Genomic DNA, 17,199 nt, shown 5'->3' with positions numbered 1-17,199 from the left:
AGCACACAGTCATCCCTTGGTCGAAAATGACACGCCAGCTGCAGTGTCCTAGCAGCTCTCGTCGCACATCCTCCAGTGATGCGATGACGGCGCAAGCTGCTGTGCCTGCTCCTCTCACCGCTGCCTTTTCTGCTCTGCGCACCGCCAAGTCACTTGTGCTTTCCGCTACTTCACGTCCTATCTTGTTCCGTGACCACAACACAAACTGAGGCTATATTTCTCCGTTTTATGTTTTCTGCCACCTGACAGCGAGAACCTCAATCTGCCGAGTAGTAGTCGCATTACTGCGCGCTCTGGAACACCAGCATTATCCTTGGTTGAGTTGCAACCATGTCCTCGCAGGCCTGAGTCGTCCAGTGGCGAGATTGACTGCCACTCGACACCTTGAGGGTCTTCCTGGCGATTAAGTGATCGGCCAGAGTACACTTGTGACAGCTTGTTTGCAGAAACGGCCTTCCTCATATCGAATTTCATTTCTCGAGCCCAGCGTTATTGGATCGACTTTCAATGTCTTGTGGGCTTTCAGGGCGAGGGCCCTTTTATACCGAAAGCCCAAGCTCTATGGATTATGATGATCTGTACATCGATCAGATTTCACCCGCTCAGCTCAATCTCACACGCTTTATTCAACAGAGCCGGCAGGGAACAATCAGCAAGCACGATGGTCAGGGCATGGCCGAATTGAATCCAGAGCTCGCTCCAAAGGGGAAGCCACGCCTGCTGCTCATGGGACAAAGGAGGTGAGGGACAATGATATCTTCACACGAGACAAGCTCATACACTGACTGGCTGAATATTGAGACAGGAGCGGCAAATCCTCGATATCAAGTGTGGTATTCCACAAGCTACCACCCAACGAGACGCTCTTCCTGGAGTCAACGGCCAGGATACAGAAGGATTCAATGCGGTAAGAAAGCTAAGCTAAACTGACGCTAGACGTGATTCACGTGACTGACCAAAATGAATACATTGTAGGTCGTTCATGGACTTCCAAGTGTGGGACTTTCCTGGCCAGATTGACATCTTCGACAACCCGACCTTTGACATAGACGCCATGTTTGGCGAGATTGGCGCCTTGATATGGGTCATTGACGCGCAGGATGATTACCTTGAAGCAGTGGCGCGCCTGAATGTCACCATACTGAACCTCCAGCGCTCGTACCCGAGCATCAAGATCGAGGTCTTCATCCACAAGGTCGACGGGCTGTCTGACGACTACAAGCTCGACATCCAGCGTGACATCCAGATCCGGATCCAGGACGAGCTGTCGGACAATGGCTTCGAGAACGCGCAAGTCACGTTCCACCTGACGAGCATCTACAACCACAGCATATTCGAGGCCTTCAGCAAGGTCATCCAGAAGCTGATCCCACAGCTCGGCGTGCTCGAGGCCATGCTGACCAACCTGTGCCGCACGTGCCGCTTCGAAAAGGCCTACCTCTTTGACGTGCTCTCCAAGATCTACATTGCCACTGACAACGCCCCCGCCGACATGGCCTCGTACGAGATCTGCTCCGACTACATCGACGTCATCATCGACATCACCGAGGTCTACGGCAGCTGGCCGCGCAGCAAGCAGCACCGGGACGCACTCGAGGGCGAGCCGTGGCACAGCAAGCTCGAGGATCAGGTCGCCTCCAACTGGGCAGAGAGCTGCATGGTCCTGAGCGACGGCAACCGGCCCATCATGCTCCGCGAGGTCGACAAGTACCTCGCCCTGGTCGCCGTCATGAAGGAGGACAGCTACGACAAGATGCCCCTCGTCAACATGAATGTCGAGACCACCGTCGACGGGCTTAAAGAGTTCTTTGAAATCACCAAGCCGAAATAGTCTCGAGTCCGTGGGGCAGTGCCACTGCGAGTCATTTTGAGCATATGGAGGCGGTGGCGTGTTATCTTGCAGGCTATGACATGATGCATTGAGATTCTCGAGGAGTTAACTGTAATCAAGTGATGCTATCACGGGAACAAAAGACTCTTTCACGTCATGTATTGCCTTTCAACACACCGCTCCTCTTCTTAGGTGCTGATCACGGAGAAGGGAACCGGGCAGGCGACGCATGCAAGCTTTCCAAGGCAGTTGACTCGGATTCTGTGTGTAGGTCAGGGCACGTGTGCCCTGAAGAAAAGGGTTTTATATTGGCTGTATCTGTATCTCTGTCGACGCTTACAAGGTGATACATACACATGAGCAATTAGACTGATGTCCGCGCTATTCCTGGAGGATACGACAATGAGACCCTTATGTTGATTGCGGAACGTCAGCCAGCCAACCCTGTCGCCTGCGTCTGAGGCCACCCAGGATGGCACGCTCCAATCTCACTGACGAGGTCTGACGACAGTAGTCGTGGAGCGGGACTGGTTCATCTCCGTGGCTGTCCCTCGTTGATTCTTGCTTGATAGTCTCATGTGAGTGCCACGCCAAAAGTGAGGCTGCAGGTTGAGGGAGAGGCCATCGAGTCGCAAGCGGCTCATATTGTGCGACCAGCCCACGTTTTGTTCCGTCTCTCTATGTTTCGTTGGTTTTTGATCCCCGCATCTTCTCATGATGAGATAGCACGCTCAAGCCACCCGTTTTTGGGTCATGTATTCGCTGGCTGACCGAACCCGGGTAATGACGGGCCGCAATATGCTGTGACTTGGAAGCCTATTGTGCGATGCGAGATGCTGCTAAATCATGGACTGTAAAATGCATTGAGACAATAGAATAATGAAAATACAACGCAAATGCGATGTCCTGCTGTTAGATTTCCGTGCCTCCAGAGGTTGAGCACGCCGCATTAAACCTGCAATGTGGGGATGATTAGTGATGCTACACACCAGGCTGCCAACTGTTGTTAAATCAGTTTGACTCCACAAGGAAGCGCAGAAAGTGCTCAGGTCTTAAAGTGGCAATACACAGTCGGACGTCTATGCTTGACTTTGTTTGGGGGCGATTTCCGAGCGAGAGACGTCGTGGCTCAGCCTGCAGCAGCAACGCCGGTTTGTCCATTAGTCGCGCGTTTCGGCGGCGGCGCAGTTCCCTATTGCTAGTTTCAGCATTGAAAGACCCAAACAGGAGATCTCGAATTTTGCAGGTATAAGACATCCCCCGTGTGCTCTCTGGTGCATGGGTACGTACGTCAGGAGGTGCAGCGCGCTTCCTCATATTGGCAGCAGAAGCGCCATTGGCGGCCTGCTTCTTAAGTGGCCGCATCGGTTTTGTTTCGCCAGCTTCGAAGACATCATTGGGAAGATTCGTGTTCTTGACATGTTGTATACTCAAGAACAAGCCTGGTGTTTTCTTATACTTTTCCCATTCGCAGCACATGTGCTTAAAATTGTTGACTTGCCAGGAAAGATCCAACGATTTGGCGCCTGTTATCCAAGATGTCAGAATTGGGGGTGGATAGCATGGTAGCGATCGGATAGTCAGGAAGTCACGTACCTTCTGCTAGCTCGAGACCAACATAATATGTTGTGTTATAGATGATAGTCTCGCTTGTGATCGGACCCATTGGTTCAGCCTCGCCTTCGTCCTTCGATTTATCCTCGTTCATGGGAGTGTCCTTCAGAGAATCTGATGCTGCTGCTTCGTCGTTCTTGACAAGGCCAGTAGCGGATGCTGGGGTGCCGTTCTCACTCTTGGTGATGGTGCCGTCAGTCAGTGGCACTTCTTCCACGGACTGTATCTTGCTGCGACCGTCTTGCTCAATTTTGACGGCTGCCTCCTCGTCCTCCACAGCTGTCACTTCTTCCTCCTCTGTCAAGAATGCAAAGCTTCCGTCAATGACAGACTGCTTTTCGTCCTCGGACTTGACCTTGTGTTTGCGATCGTAGCCCTTGTTGAACGGCCTGGCGATAGCAATCGACTGATGCCGCTCAACATCACCGACCAAGATTCTGACTTTAGATTCAACGAAGCCAGACCAGATCTTGTGCGCGTCCTTGGAAAGTCCTGTCGCGATGACAGCCAGGTAGTACTTGTGATCGCTGGTGAAGAACGAGTGCTTGACAAACATCTCCTTCCAATCACTTTTGCCAGCCATGATCCGATCCGCTATCTCGCCACCACGACTCAACTCGCGTTGGATGATTTGGAATGCTGATTGGGTGATGTTGAAAGTGGCACACATTTGGGGGTATGCGGGTGTGATGACAGGCATGATGTTGAAGCTGTCACCCTTGTACAGTTTGGGATTCCAAACGCGGAGGTTCAAGGGTGGCTTATCGGGGTCCTTGAGCTGCACCGGCTGTGGCCATCTCCAGTTTCGGATGATGAGAAAGAACTTGGACACGATGGTGGCCGAAGTCGCCTTGGGGTATAATTGACACACACGAGCGACTAGCATGGCCCACACAACACCACCAGGAAAGCCAATGATGTTGGCATATATAGCACGCCTCTGAGCCCACAACTTGATTGCACGCAATGCCAAGCGGAATGTGCTCTTCTCCGGCACGAGGTTAAGAATTTCTTGGGTGACTCGGTTACCGTTGAGGGATCGAAGCTCCCGATCGTCGAGGCCCCGGAGGTAACTGTTGTCCGTCAGCTTCAACTGTCCATGTGGGGGAAACTGAGTCAATGTGGCGATCCGCGAGAAAATCAGATCTATACTGATGCCCCAGTACTCGAACTTGATGATGGGCACAAATGCATCCTCCACAGGCGTGAGGTCGGTGATGGCACATTTGGGAGCCATCTCTTCAATCAAGTCCGGGAATATCTCGAAATAGTCTTCCCTGCTGACATATTTCGGCGCGGCTACGAGGGTGTCGATATCGGAGCCGGGGCCGTAGACGCCAAGAAGGTAGCTTCCATATGTAAAGATCTCGCAGCGAGCGTCGCGGATGAGGACTTGATTGTGCGGTTCTTTCTTTCGTGCAATGCGCCGCACGAACTCGTCGCCGATCGACTCGAGATGCTTGATGATTTTTTTCCTGTGCCTCGTGAGTGATGAGTGATGATGTTGATGGGCTCCACGACCTACTCACCTCTTCGCATCCTCTGATGCTGGCTCAAATTGGTTCTGTCTCTTCAGCTCTTCGAACAGAGTGTTGGTTGCTTGCATCTCGGCCGGGGTCGGCAAGGCGACCGAGATTGGGGGCGTCAAGCCCCAGACTTGCTCGGAGGTGTCCATCTTGAGACAAGGCTAGATGATGGTCGGTTGGCAAACTGACCAAGCCACAAATTATCTGGACGCAGACCCTGAACGCGCGCGGACGTCTCGCCGTTGTGCGTCTTACCAGTGTGGCAGAGCTCCGGACTTGGATCGGCGGTTGTAGGGGACCAGACGCAGTCTGAGGCTATCCTTCAAGACCAGCGTGTCATAGAACCATTAAATGGCTGGATGCGCCATCCGGGCGAGAGCGTTGGGCGACGGACGAGCGGTGGTGCACCGAGGCCTCGTTCTCGAGACGGCCTCGGGGGTCGCAGGTACGACTTAGTGGCCGTCGCGGAATTTGAGGGTAACGTTGAAGACTTCGGCCGGCGGCAGCGTGGTATAAAGGAAAGTCGGGCTGCTGGCGGTTAGCTCGAGAGATGGGAAGCACGAGATGTGGTTGTTGAGGCGGCGACTGCCTGGGAAGGCCAACCGTGGATGACAGACAGGGTCGCAGAAAGAGCGACCGTGAACTTAAACGCCGGCGAGCGGCAGAACATCGCGTTCCGTGCCGATTGCGCCAGTAGCTGTGGGGCGCAGACTGTGTGGGTCTTCAGATTCGCACCTGCCAGCAAGCACCCACCATGTATGGGCCCAAGAATTTGGTCCGTCGAGATCTACAAAATCACTCTGGATTTTTTGCTTCGACAACAGCAACCAAGTACGTCACGTTCTGGGGCACTCAAGACCGCAACCCGGCACAAAGTATCCTTCTCGCTACGAAGGTCGCTTCCATCGCACACGCTTACATTGAAGCAATTGGTATACGTCAAGTCAATACCGCTGCCGGAACGCCATACTTCGAAATCAAAACTCCATACCCCAGAACCTCGCCCAGTCATCCACCAACAGCACCGGCTCGCTATGCCAGTGTTGTCTCGAGAGCCAGAATGCCAGACCTCCCAGGATTCCTAGGCTTCCCAATACCTCCAGCGCCACCCAGCTTGTCGCCTTGAGATCTGCCGACACCTGCAGTAGCCCCAATGGGTCCTGCTGGATTCTGGTTCTCTTAGCAGGCTTCTGTCTGACACTGCCATATTGTCTTCGTCGCTGTACGCAGCTACGACTTCTGTCACCATGAGTTGCGACCATGGCACGGTCAGCTTTGCCATCGAGTTCGTCATAGAATTGACGCATGGCCGAGTCCTGCTCCCTTTCGGCTGCGAGACTTCGCTGAAGATCGGCGGCCCAGTCTGCAACATACAGCCGTGTGCCTCCATCAAATCGGAATCCTGAACTGTCAGCCTCCGGCCTTGAGGCTCGGCGCAAACCTCCCAGTTGGGTTGTGTATCTGACCAGCGCGTTCGAGACTGAGGGACCTGGTGTTTCCAAAGGCTTGTACAGGTGGCGGGGCCGAGGCGAATCTGTGGATATCCAGTCGAGATATTTTCGTCCCGCCGCGTGACGCAGCCAAGACACGCCCTCGAGACTAAAGAGCTTGTCCACCACATACAGCAGATCTGTGCCTATCAAAGGTTGCGCATAGTTCGAACTCATCAAAACACTCGCGTCCATGATATCATGATCGGATCCTTTCGCGCTCGACACTGCATAGGGCGACGTTGGAGCGTTGGGAGATGTGGGAAAGCGATCAAAGCTAAAGGTCTGGATTCCGGCATCCTGCAGCTGGCACGAGATCTGCTCCTTACAGCTCTTGATTTGCTGTGAAGACATGGTGTCTACACGCGAGAGAATAGGAATGACGTTGGTAAGTCGGCTTAGGCGTCGCATGTACTCCAGATCCGCTGGTTTGAGTTCTTATTCCGAGATGGTGTTAGCAGTTCAGAATTACTGTGCCGCAATCTCAGACATGAAACTTACTCTGCGCGATCATGTAGAGTACAACATCGGTCTGACAACCTCCAGCCCCGCCAAGCATATTGAGCAGCTCCGACTCACTCATGGACTCCGAAGCCATCTTGTTCAGGTGAGCCTCGACATAGTCCACACACGACACAATCATTTCCATGGACTAGAATGGTCAGCAAACGATTGACGGGACTAGAGATGACGAAGCTTTGTGCCATACCGATGAGCCTCGTCCATAACCTGGAGTGTCCACAAAGCATATATTGCGGTCAAGAACACCGTCGCCAAGGCTTTTGCGTCTACCGGAAGAGCTGACATTGACCTCGGCCCACCATTCGGGGTACGGCTTTGTGCTTGCTAAGATCTCAACTATGCCTGTTGTCGGACGCAGGTGATCCGACTCGGTCGCGCCGGAATGTCTTCTTAGTAGTTGGGGATGGGCTATGATGGGGTCAACATGAACGATATGTTGGCAGGCTTGCGCGATCGATTTGATCAGTGACGTTTTGCCGATGCCTACAGAGGTGGTTAGCAACTGGAGCGAAGGAGCTGTAGCGCACCATCGCACATACCTGAGTCGCCAGCGAGGAGGATTTTGAGCCGGCCAAGGTTCTTGCCCGTTTCTGTAAAACGTCTTCGCGCCGGCATTTCGATGCTGGGCATCACGAGTTGAGGAGCGCCAGCGCCACCCGCGAGCTTTGAAGAATTGTGTTCGCCAGGTGTCTCCTGCTCTCCGTCCTCAGATAGAGCGTGTTCGGAGATGGATCCGCCAAGCGAGTTTCGTCTCGATGATGGACTACTGATGATTGAACTGCCGGAGATGGATGGCCCTAGCATGATGGGTGTGATAGGACGCGAAAGCTCAGTCTGATTGAAGGTGCCGAAAGAGGCCGGGCTGCATGTAAAGGCCGAATGACGAGAGACTGGCGAATGTGCCGGGCCTGCGGCATCGCGACTCGGAGGACGCTGGTGTTGCGAAGTCGGCCTCGAGCGACTGTCGTGGTTCTTGTCATCACCACGGACAGCCTGAGAAGTTGTCGGGTCACGGTGCTTCCGAGGATCGCGGAAGAAGGAACGAGCGGCGGACTGGGACTGGTCGATGTATGAATCTACAGAAGCCTCATCGGCAAAGACGAAGGACATGTGACTGCTTGAAGCGGACGATGCAGGAGGATGATGGACATCATCTTCACGAGTGGTGATGCGGGGGCGCCCGAAGGCGCTATCGCCGGCCATAGGTCTCATTGTAGCTGAGGGCGGTCGACATCTAGGTGGGCTGAAAGTCGAGACGCGCAGTCATGGAGTGAGAGGATTGTTCAGCGCAACGGACGCGTGGCGGGGGGGAGAAGGAGCGATGGAGCTGGTGATGGAGAGATGCTCTCAGGAGAGAGACACACACATGGGTGATGTGATGCGATGCGAAACAAAGGACGTGCTTGCTTGCTTGCTTATCGGCCCCGAAGCCGTCATGGAAAGGGCCCTGGAACCAGCAGCAGCTGGGGAAGGGGCAGGGAGAGCGGGGGCGCAGATGGGGGCCCGGCTGGGACACGGTCACAAGCCTCCATTGATTCAGCCATGACAGCCATTAGGAACACAGCTGGCGCCCCGCGAGCCGTCACCCCGTCGATCTGCCACTCCAAAGACGGAAACTGTTGCTGCAGATTGCCCTCCTTGCTCACCCTCGAGCCTGACTGGCCTGGCCTGACGGATCTGTATGTCAGACGTCGTCAGAGGGACACGGGACCAGAATGCTCAAGTGTCCGGCTCTGGTGTCCGTTCGACCAAGCCTTGTGGTTTTACCCTACCACAAATGCGTGTTCCTCGCAAGAGCGTGATGGGCTATGTGCGTAATATGAGCTTTTGCGACCAGTTGTAGCGAGCCGGCACTGCGATGCCTTGCGCGCTTGAGATTGCATCATGAACCGTGACTGCCCGTGGAGCTTCCACGGGCCACTAGTGTAGTGTACATGTAGTTGAGTCACCGCCTTCCAGCCCATTGCCCAATCTCGGATCTGCCCCTCCTCCATTTGCCTTGGGCTGGCGATATCTTACTATGGTCCAGCAAGGATACTGTCCTGCTTCTATCAATCTTCTCTCCACCCCAGCACTTTATTATTTCTTGGAAAGGCAAAACTGGCGAGTCGCTGTACAGGTACGTGGGAACTCCTCCCTTTCATAATTCAGACACAAGCGCGGCGAGTGCTGCGCTATGCGATGCTTCGTTGAGTAAACGGTATGCTGTCTCTCGCACGCTAAGTTTCTGCCCACCGCGACGGTATCCGTGTGGGGTCCAGCGAGCACGCACGGCAAACCTCACAGCTTAGTGGCGGCTCTCAGGTCGTGAGCCATTCGGCATCCTCTCCACATCCCAGCTGCCTCTCTCTCGGCATTCTCTTGCTCCACGGCTCGCACCGCGCAACCCTTTCTCAAGCGCTCTGCTTCTCGTCCAGTGGTCTTCCTTACAGGCCCTACTCTGACACACTGGCTTGCCACAGTTGCCCATCTGCTCAATCAACCACCGACAGATCCCAGCTCGCTGCGACTCTACATTCTCTCATTCTCACTGCCAACACTCGTTCCGCACCGATTCGGAACAGATTCTGAAGAACACGCCACGTTCCTTGACCACACGTTGGGATCGCTAGGCCAGGCATCGTGTTCTCTGACGTCTCTCGACGCTCCTCACCACGGCGCCCACCCGAAACACTCCAGAGTCTAGCGCTGGCAGTAGAACCCGTCTGATCAGAACTTGCACTGCTGGAGGAGTCTTGTTTGACCCCAAGTTCACAGATACACGACAGCCCTCGCCCAAACCTCACTACCTCGTCTTTACAGATCCCAACTCCTCACGAAACCCCGCGTCCACAAGCAACATGGATGCCAAGCGACACCCCAGTTCCTTCCAGCAGCTTGAGAAGCTGGGAGAGGGTACCTATGCGACGGTAGGTTCACGAAGCATTTCGAGCGTCCAGACTAGGAATCACATCCAGAGATACTAATATTGCCTTGTTCATGCAGGTGTTCAAAGGTCGCAACCGGCAGACTGGTGAACTGGTAGCGCTCAAGGAGATCCACCTCGACTCGGAGGAAGGCACGCCGTCGACTGCGATCCGCGAGATCTCGCTCATGAAGGAGCTCAAGCACGAGAACATTGTCGCCCTGCACGATGTCATCCACACCGAGAACAAGCTCATGCTGGTATTCGAGTACATGGATGGAGATCTCAAAAAGTACATGGACACCAACGGAGAAAGAGGCGCCTTGAAGCCAGCGACCATCAAGTCATTCATGTTCCAGCTGCTCAAGGGTATCGATTTCTGCCACCAGAACCGTGTGCTCCACCGCGATCTCAAGCCTCAGAACTTGCTTATTAACAGTAAGATGGCGCTCAAACTTGGGGACTTTGGTCTTGCCCGCGCATTCGGCATTCCCGTCAACACATTCTCGAACGAAGTCGTGACCTTGTGGTACCGTGCCCCGGACGTTCTGCTCGGTAGCCGTACCTACAACACCAGCATCGACATTTGGTCTGCGGGATGCATCATGGCCGAGATGTATACTGGTAGGCCACTCTTCCCAGGAACGACCAACGAGGATCAGATCATTCGGATTTTCCGGATTATGGGTACACCGACGGAGCGGACATGGCCAGGCATCACAAAGTTCCCCGAATATAAGCCTACCTTTCAGATGTACGCCACGCAGGATCTCCGAGCCATCCTGCCACAAATCGACCAGGTCGGCATCGATCTCCTGAACCGGATGCTTGTACTGCGGCCCGAGCTCCGCATCAGTGCCCATGATGCACTTCAGCATCCATGGTTCAATGACCTCGTCATGCAGCAGCAAATGCAGGCTCAGCAGCAAGCAATGCATGCCTCCCGTGGCGGTTATGCACCGCAGGCTGTTCCGTCCCAAGGCGGGTATGACCCTGGATATTAGGAGCGCTCAGAACCACCTGACTTGCCCTTGGGGGATTTGAGCCTGGGAAACAGTGGCGAGACATGACGTGCGACTGCAAAGTCATGGTGCGGGACCATCATTATCTGATCTGCCGTGGCACTGAGTGTGGTACTCAGGATGACCTGGGTTGAGCAGTCGTTGTGGCTATTGCAGCGGCATAGGGTTCACTGTGGATAAATTTCGAGGGCCGCGGCGTTTAGGGGAGTTATTTGTAAAGGCAATAGAGATAATGGAAGCTTTTCGTTGTACGATTGTCAGGTATGACCCTTGTGCTGTCTGCTTTTTTTTTGAGTTGGCCACCAAGCAGTTTAAGTGCAGCCCAGAGACTCCATGTGAGGTCAGTATCGATCTGCCTGGTATCCATGGGATCATTATGACTTTTACTGGTTATATGTATGGTATTGTAGTGAGGGTGATGGTTTGCAAGCTGTCAACTGAGCTTCCTCCGCAGCTGCTAAGTGCGCTTAGTCAGCTGGGAGCCTGGCTGCCCACCCGCAGCTACTCCGTACAGCCTTGCTCCACCAAAGCAAGGGTGGCCGCACCCTCAGGGCAACTCCACACTTGGAACAACGACCACTCCCACAGACACGATCGCGACATACATCAGCCGACCGCGTCAAACCCCGATATCCATCCTGCCGCACAGTCGGAGCACCTCCGCAACGCAACGCACGAACACTCCCACTTTCATGACGCCCCACGGGTAGTCCCACGGCACCGAAGCGATCGCTTTGCACTGATTCAGCATGGCTGCTGCTGAGGACGAAGGCACTATCAATGTCGCATCGAAGAAGGGCAGCAAGGACAAGGCGAATGGAGTCATAAGGCTAAAGAAGGCTGTGCCGAAGCACACGAAGCCGGGCAACTGGCGAGACGGCAGCGTGGCAGATGGTGCGCACTCCCATTTCCGTACGGACCAAGGCTGCGCAGCAGCAGGCAGCGAGCTAACAGGCGCGCATCTCTGTGCCGAGCAGATGACAAGAAGACAAAGAACTCGGACAACTCGAGCTCCTCCCCGACACCCGTAGTCAACCCCCTGGACGAGAGCGCGCGGGAGACCTTTGCGACAGGGCGGCCGCTGGAGGACGTCCTCAATCTGCAGCAATGCAAGCACTGCAAGAAGGGCGTGCTGCGGACGGCGGCCAAGGAGCACATTGCCGCGTGCCTGCGCATTAAGAAGGAGAAGGCACAGCGGAAAAAGGAGGCCCGGGAGGCGCGCGAGCGCGCCAAGGAGGAAGCCCGCGCGGAGGAGGCGCGCAAGAACGACGGCGACGGCGACACCAAGATGAATGACGACAGCGACGACGACGACGACGAAGACTCGCCTGACAAGAAGAACAAGGCGTCAAAGAAGGTTGGGGGCAAAAAGCCTGACGGCGACGCCAAGGGCAAGAAACGCAAGGCTGACGGGGACGCTGACAAGGGACCGAAGAATAAGAAAAAGAAAGAGGAGCCCAAGCCCAAAGTCCCCAAACCAAAAGGCATGTATTTTCTTGGCCGCCCAAACTTGTGTTGTTTCTGCTTCATTACATTTGCTGACCAGCGACTTGCAGGACCCGTCGACGTCGAGAAGCAATGCGGTGTGTTGCTGCCTAACGGACAGCCATGTGCGCGGTCACTCACGTGCAAGAGCCATAGTATGGGTGCCAAACGTGCCGTGGCTGGCCGATCTTTACCTTACGACATGCTACTTGCCGCATATCAAAAGAAGAATCAGGCAAAACAGCAGAGTACGTATATCATCTTGGTCGCTATTCCAACAAACCATATCTAATGTCTATACAGAGGCTGCACTCGATGCCAATGCACCGGTCGAAGACGAAGACGAGACAGCTGCCGGACCCGTCGACTCCGATGAAGAGACCGCGGCTGTCATGAGCGCACTCGCAAAATGGAACCCTCAACCGGTGATGCCGCCACCAATATTCCAACCAATCAAGCGGACATATCAGCTCGCACGGTTGCACGAGCAACTTCAGCAAGCGACCAACGGTGGACGCACAAATATATTCAAGGTCAACGGACTCGGCGCACAGAGACTACCCGAGAGTCACAACGATTACTCGATGGACCTTGACGACGCGCCAGGCGAAGACCAAGATATTGTCATGATGGGTGCACCTGATACCCGGCGATCATCCAGCTTTAGCATACAAGCAGCATCGCGGCGACCTTCGGTTGCTAGCCGCGCATAAGATGGCGCACACTCGAGAGTCGAAGAAAACGAGCCGTCGCTTTCATTGGATGACCTGGCTCCTGATCAACTATGGGGAAGCCAGGAATGACAGCGCCGGGCCTTGTTGCGGCACTATGTACTCGACAGAGTTGCGCTCGCCGCATGCGGGGCACGCCCGTCTCCAAGACTGACGAGCTGGGACACGGCAGCTGAAGCATGCGACAAAGAGGAGTTGTTTTTTGGCTGTACATGACATGGCTTACTTGCAAGGCGTTTGGGGGTGTTTTGATACCATGACAAGAGTTGTCTTGAGAGGCATAAACATATATGTATGGAGGATGGTGGCCAAGCCTCGAGCACCCACCGCGCAGATCTCTCTGGCGCATACCCGGGGTTTATAGAAAGTTGTGCACCTCCTTTGTACCATGCATCGCTTGTTTTATTACCGGTTAGCTTTATGCAGATATTCCAATCAAGATGCCCTACGGGTGTTGCGGCGCTCGGCTAACGGCCATTAGGCATTACCAACGAGCACTGCTTGCAGAGAGAGGTTAAGGTTGGCCATGTGTGCACGGAAGGCGAAAGTGGCTGCGCCATGGACGTGCATAAAAGCCAATGCCCGAGGTGAGACGTGGGCGGTCGTTAGAGGTCCCGGCATGGCGGGCCAAATGCCCCGTGCGGGCGGCCAGGGCGGCAGCGCAGGGGCCTGGGGTAATGCCCGTCAGGCGGCCCGTCAGGGTGCAAGTTGATGCATTCGTGCCCGGTCGACGGATCGGTGCTGGAACATTGTGATCGATCGATAGAGTCACGTCCGTCTGGCGGCCTGTACAATTATTATCACACACTCTATCACATAACACACAACCACTCATGGAGTAGTGCTGGCTGGTCTTTGGGCTGGAGACTCGGGCAGAGACAGTCTGGAAGCAGGACGGGTGGGGTGGGGGCGGGCGTGCGGGCTTCTCCCGAGCCGCACTAAACAATGACGTCGGCGGTCTGGGGTAAAGTATCGAAACTGCGAGCTCTCGTGTGACGGCCGCCCTGGGACCTCGGCAAAGAGCATCTTCGAGGGCTGATGATGACGATCAATGCGCCCGGCGCTAGTGTGTCGCTTCTCAATTCTTATCCTAGACGCTGGGACGCTCGACAACTTCCCCCTCCTCCTTCCGGATTTCCACAAGACATCACGCAGGGCGGTCCACACACGAGCAGCTTCCCCCTGCATCCCGCCTGCCGTCCTATGCTTTGCCCAACCACTGCTGCCGACGTGTCTTGCGCCACCACGCACTCGTGCCTGATCCGCGGCACGCTTATCGAGGGCCGACTCACGACACGGCAGGTGCCGACACCACCGCCGGCGCGGGTCAGGTGACCCAGACACTGCAGCAGCTGTGTGCCCAGCTACGCTATACACGATTCGCCGAGCGGCCGTCCCTGGCGGTCAGATCGCCCATACGCGGCGTGTCGTTGGCCATCACAGAGCCCGACAGTCGTAGGAGCTCCTCAGGCTCCTCTACCTGCCAGGCAGCCAGGCAGACGGACCATCCCGCATTGGGGAGGCCGCCGTTCTCGGCCCTGGGCAGCTTCGATTCCGGCAGCGACCCCTCGCAACCCGAGGCGTCACGACGGTAGCTCCGGCTGCGGCTTGATATATCAGACACTTCTACCAGGCGGCGCTGTGCACCAGCACGGCACCTCTGTTCGCCCGGCATGGCCCCTCCCGCGTCCTCGTCTCTGGTCGGCGGCGACAGCAACCTCGCCCACGTCCTCCCCGCCCTCCACCACGCCCTCTCGGGGTCGACCGGCACCGTCATTGCAACATGCACTCTGTACCCTCTGTCGCTAGTCATCGCTCGCTTGCAAGTGCAGCGCCAGCTCCGTCAGCAAAAGGAGAGAGACAACCATCACCACCACGGCCGCCCCCGTCCTCCCGCGGCCAGGCCTCGGAGCTCAGCAGCATCCCCTTCACCACACGCGGATCCCAGGTCACTGCCTCCAGCTACATCTCAAGTGTCAGGTCAAAGCCAGCCTCCAGGCGGCCAGAACCAACATCTCGAGAAGCCCACACCAGTCGGAGAAGCGGCGAAGCAGGAGGAGGAGGAGGAGGAGGAGGCAGCAAGAGCACTCGCAGGGACGAGAGAGAAGGATCCAGACGGACTTCCGCTAGAACACGTCGCACCGATACCACTGGACGCGAACGGGACACCCACAGCGCCAGCATCGACAAGAGCCGCAGTGACAGACGCATCGTCGGCCCCGTCCGGGACGCCGGACGAGCTCAGCAGCAACAAGAGCAGGGACAGCTACAACGACACTACACCGTCCACGAGTGCACCAAGTGCGGCCACCGGAACCGAGTACGCCGGCATCCTCGACGCCTTTTCGCGGATCTATGGCGACGAGGGCGGTCTGAGAGCGCTCTACTCTGGCCTGAGTCAGGATGCGGCCAAATCCTTCTTGGACTCTTTCCTATTCTTTATGTTCTATGAGTGGTTCCGCGGCGCCGCTACCGCGCGGAGAAGGAGGATCCGTGGTGCCAACCACGCCAAGCAAGGACTCGGAGTGCTCGAGGACCTAGCCGTCGGTATGGCAGCTGGTGCTGTCTCGAGGGCCTTCACCACGCCCATTGCTAATGTCGTCACCCGCAAGCAAACTGCCTCGCTCCTGGAAGACGACGAGAATGGCATCTCCGCGAGCGACAAGAGTGTCATGCAGATATTAAAGGATATCCGCCAGGAGAAAGGGCTGACGGGTCTTTGGGGCGGATACTCGGCGACGCTCCTCCTCACCCTGAACCCGGCGCTCACCTTCTTCCTGCAGGACTTTCTCAAGAAGACCCTCTTGGGATCCGACAGGTGGGACGATCCCGGCCCGCAGCTCACCTTTCTGCTGGCTGCCAGCAGTAAGGCAGCAGCGAGCGCGATCACATACCCATTCCAGATCGCGAAGACGAGGCTCCAAGCAGGTGTTCCTCTCGAATCCCAAGACAGTGCCGAAGACGAAGAGCAAGCACTGCTGTCGTCGTCATCATCATCATCATCCTCAATAAGCCGCGGCCGACAACGTGAAGCACTGCACCGCAACCCTGACGGTTCAGTCCGCATCGATGACGATTCGACCAGGGCCGCCGGGGCCAAGATTGAGAACAAGCTTCGCGCCCTGTCAACGGTCAGGAACCTCGCGAGGAAGTCCATTTTCGGCACGATCGCACAGATTGTGCATGCGGAGGGCGTCGGGGCTCTGTACGATGGTATCCAGGGCGAGCTGCTCAAGGGGTTCTTCAGCCACGGGACCACCATGCTCGCAAAGGACGTCATACACAAGTTGTTGTTCAAACTGTACTTGTTCACCGCGAGTCTGCTCGCCGAGTGGAGAGCTCGGAGAAGCAAGGTCGCCGGCAGCAGCGGTGGAACAGGGGGAAGCGGTGCTGGTGGTGGTGGTGGTAGTGGTAGCGGCGGTGGCGGCCTAGGAGGAGTTCTTGCCAATATCGAGGGCATCCTCAAGAAACTGCGCAGCAGGCTCCCGAGCCTAGGAGCCCCAGAGACCAACAACGGCCTGTCCGCACCCCTCCCAGCAGGGACGACGGTACGACTAGTCCAGACGCCATACTCACCACCACCACCAGCCGCCGCCGCCGCTGCTACTGCTACAGCGGCTGCAGCAGACGGCTCAGCATACAAGAGCCTGCCCGCCGCTTTACAGTACCGTGTGCCGCTCAAGAAGCCCGTTGCCGGTCCCGCTGCAGCTTCTGCCAGAGTCAACGAGCCCGGCGTGATGATCAATCTCGCAGAGGGGACGCATCGTGTTCTCTCGCGGGAGTAGTAGTGTCTCATTCGATCACACAGGCAAGGGGTGGTTCTCAATCTCGCTCACACATCTTCCCGCGCTTGGTTCATTGCGGGTCAACAGGAGTTTTCGTGGCGTAAGTTTGAATTTTTTCGGTGTTTGTTCTGATTTGGTTGTCATGGGAGCACGCGCATGCGATTTCTTCATTTTGATGGTGTTTCTTTGGATCTGGAGTTAATGGCAGAAGACCTCTTCTCAGTCAGAGGCAGTTGGGGGGGACGAATGCTATGTACAACCCCATTTCTTATATATACTTCTGCGTTC

The 17,199-nt window shown here is 55.8% G+C and overlaps 7 protein-coding genes across 7 annotated transcripts; 5 read left to right on the top strand and 2 right to left on the bottom strand.

The window, feature by feature from the left end:
• Window positions 1-561: 561 nt before the first annotated feature.
• B0I36DRAFT_234540 (GTP-binding protein GTR2) lies at window positions 562-1,831 on the top strand (the record flags this gene model as incomplete). The annotated part of the gene is made up of 3 exons (XM_046149324.1): window positions 562-740; window positions 806-907; window positions 976-1,831. The coding sequence occupies 3 exons, from the start codon at window positions 562-564 to the stop codon at window positions 1,829-1,831; spliced, it is 1,137 nt and encodes a 378-aa protein (XP_046019363.1).
• Window positions 1,832-2,753: 922 nt separating this feature from the next.
• Window positions 2,754-5,213, bottom strand: B0I36DRAFT_21665 (Poly(A) polymerase pla1). Its single transcript, XM_046148975.1, has 4 exons — window positions 4,975-5,213; window positions 3,428-4,920; window positions 3,122-3,357; window positions 2,754-3,023 (listed from the first exon to the last, which is right to left on the bottom strand). Exons 1-4 carry the CDS (start codon window positions 5,118-5,120, stop codon window positions 2,961-2,963), a joined length of 1,938 nt encoding a protein of 645 aa, XP_046019362.1. The 5' UTR covers window positions 5,121-5,213; the 3' UTR covers window positions 2,754-2,960.
• Window positions 5,214-5,723: 510 nt separating this feature from the next.
• B0I36DRAFT_312558 (Septin-domain-containing protein) lies at window positions 5,724-8,472 on the bottom strand. The gene is made up of 4 exons (XM_046152522.1): window positions 7,523-8,472; window positions 7,171-7,466; window positions 6,963-7,113; window positions 5,724-6,898 (listed from the first exon to the last, which is right to left on the bottom strand). The coding sequence occupies exons 1-4, from the start codon at window positions 8,193-8,195 to the stop codon at window positions 5,949-5,951; spliced, it is 2,070 nt and encodes a 689-aa protein (XP_046019361.1). The 5' UTR covers window positions 8,196-8,472; the 3' UTR covers window positions 5,724-5,948.
• A 1,351-nt stretch (window positions 8,473-9,823) lies between these two features.
• Window positions 9,824-10,892, top strand: B0I36DRAFT_358488 (protein tyrosine kinase; the record flags this gene model as incomplete). Its single annotated transcript, XM_046157976.1, has 2 exons — window positions 9,824-9,892; window positions 9,969-10,892. 2 exons carry the CDS (start codon window positions 9,824-9,826, stop codon window positions 10,890-10,892), a joined length of 993 nt encoding a protein of 330 aa, XP_046019360.1.
• Window positions 10,893-11,463: 571 nt separating this feature from the next.
• Window positions 11,464-13,264, top strand: B0I36DRAFT_21581 (SCA7, zinc-binding domain-containing protein). Its single transcript, XM_046148965.1, has 4 exons — window positions 11,464-11,804; window positions 11,888-12,394; window positions 12,467-12,643; window positions 12,699-13,264. The coding sequence occupies exons 1-4, from the start codon at window positions 11,660-11,662 to the stop codon at window positions 13,106-13,108; spliced, it is 1,239 nt and encodes a 412-aa protein (XP_046019359.1). The 5' UTR covers window positions 11,464-11,659; the 3' UTR covers window positions 13,109-13,264.
• Window positions 13,265-14,158: 894 nt separating this feature from the next.
• Window positions 14,159-14,764, top strand: B0I36DRAFT_312551 (uncharacterized protein). The gene has a single exon (XM_046152521.1). The coding sequence runs from the start codon at window positions 14,165-14,167 to the stop codon at window positions 14,459-14,461; it is 297 nt and encodes a 98-aa protein (XP_046019358.1). The 5' UTR covers window positions 14,159-14,164; the 3' UTR covers window positions 14,462-14,764.
• An 89-nt stretch (window positions 14,765-14,853) lies between these two features.
• On the top strand, window positions 14,854-16,467 carry B0I36DRAFT_228724 (mitochondrial carrier domain-containing protein; the record flags this gene model as incomplete). The annotated part of the gene is made up of 4 exons (XM_046149116.1): window positions 14,854-14,968; window positions 15,326-15,338; window positions 15,429-16,106; window positions 16,275-16,467. Coding segments are annotated over 4 exons (999 nt in total), but the record flags the coding sequence as incomplete, so codon positions are not given.
• Between the last annotated feature and the right edge of the window lie 732 nt (window positions 16,468-17,199).

The sequence above is a fragment of the Microdochium trichocladiopsis genome (genome assembly GCF_020744255.1).
Source record: "Microdochium trichocladiopsis strain MPI-CAGE-CH-0230 chromosome Unknown B0I36scaffold_1, whole genome shotgun sequence".
In the NCBI taxonomy this organism is placed as follows: Eukaryota; Fungi; Ascomycota; class Sordariomycetes; order Xylariales; family Microdochiaceae; genus Microdochium; species Microdochium trichocladiopsis.
Note: the sequence above shows the minus strand (reverse complement) of the source record. Positions and strands in the feature narration are given on the sequence as shown.

What these genes read in the sequence shown, in the direction of transcription:
- B0I36DRAFT_21665 (XM_046148975.1), bottom strand. Translation starts at nt 5,120, where the DNA reads ATGGACACCTCCGAGCAAGTCTGGGGCTTGACGCCCCCAATCTCGGTC. An exon ending in TGGTCTCGAGCTAGCAGAAG is followed by an intron (nt 3,358 to 3,427) that starts GTACGTGACTTC and finishes CTTGGATAACAG; the next exon opens with GCGCCAAATCGTTGGATCTT. An exon ending in AGCGCGCTGCACCTCCTGAC is followed by an intron (nt 3,024 to 3,121) that starts GTACGTACCCAT and finishes AACTAGCAATAG; the next exon opens with GGAACTGCGCCGCCGCCGAA.
- B0I36DRAFT_312558 (XM_046152522.1), bottom strand. Translation starts at nt 8,195, where the DNA reads ATGAGACCTATGGCCGGCGATAGCGCCTTCGGGCGCCCCCGCATCACC. An exon ending in CCTCCTCGCTGGCGACTCAG is followed by an intron (nt 7,467 to 7,522) that starts GTATGTGCGATG and finishes CCACCTCTGTAG; the next exon opens with GCATCGGCAAAACGTCACTG. An exon ending in GTTATGGACGAGGCTCATCG is followed by an intron (nt 7,114 to 7,170) that starts GTATGGCACAAA and finishes TGACCATTCTAG; the next exon opens with TCCATGGAAATGATTGTGTC.
- B0I36DRAFT_21581 (XM_046148965.1), top strand. Translation starts at nt 11,660, where the DNA reads ATGGCTGCTGCTGAGGACGAAGGCACTATCAATGTCGCATCGAAGAAG. An exon ending in AGACGGCAGCGTGGCAGATG is followed by an intron (nt 11,805 to 11,887) that starts GTGCGCACTCCC and finishes TGTGCCGAGCAG; the next exon opens with ATGACAAGAAGACAAAGAAC. An exon ending in CAAAGTCCCCAAACCAAAAG is followed by an intron (nt 12,395 to 12,466) that starts GCATGTATTTTC and finishes AGCGACTTGCAG; the next exon opens with GACCCGTCGACGTCGAGAAG.
- B0I36DRAFT_312551 (XM_046152521.1), top strand. Translation starts at nt 14,165, where the DNA reads ATGATGACGATCAATGCGCCCGGCGCTAGTGTGTCGCTTCTCAATTCT.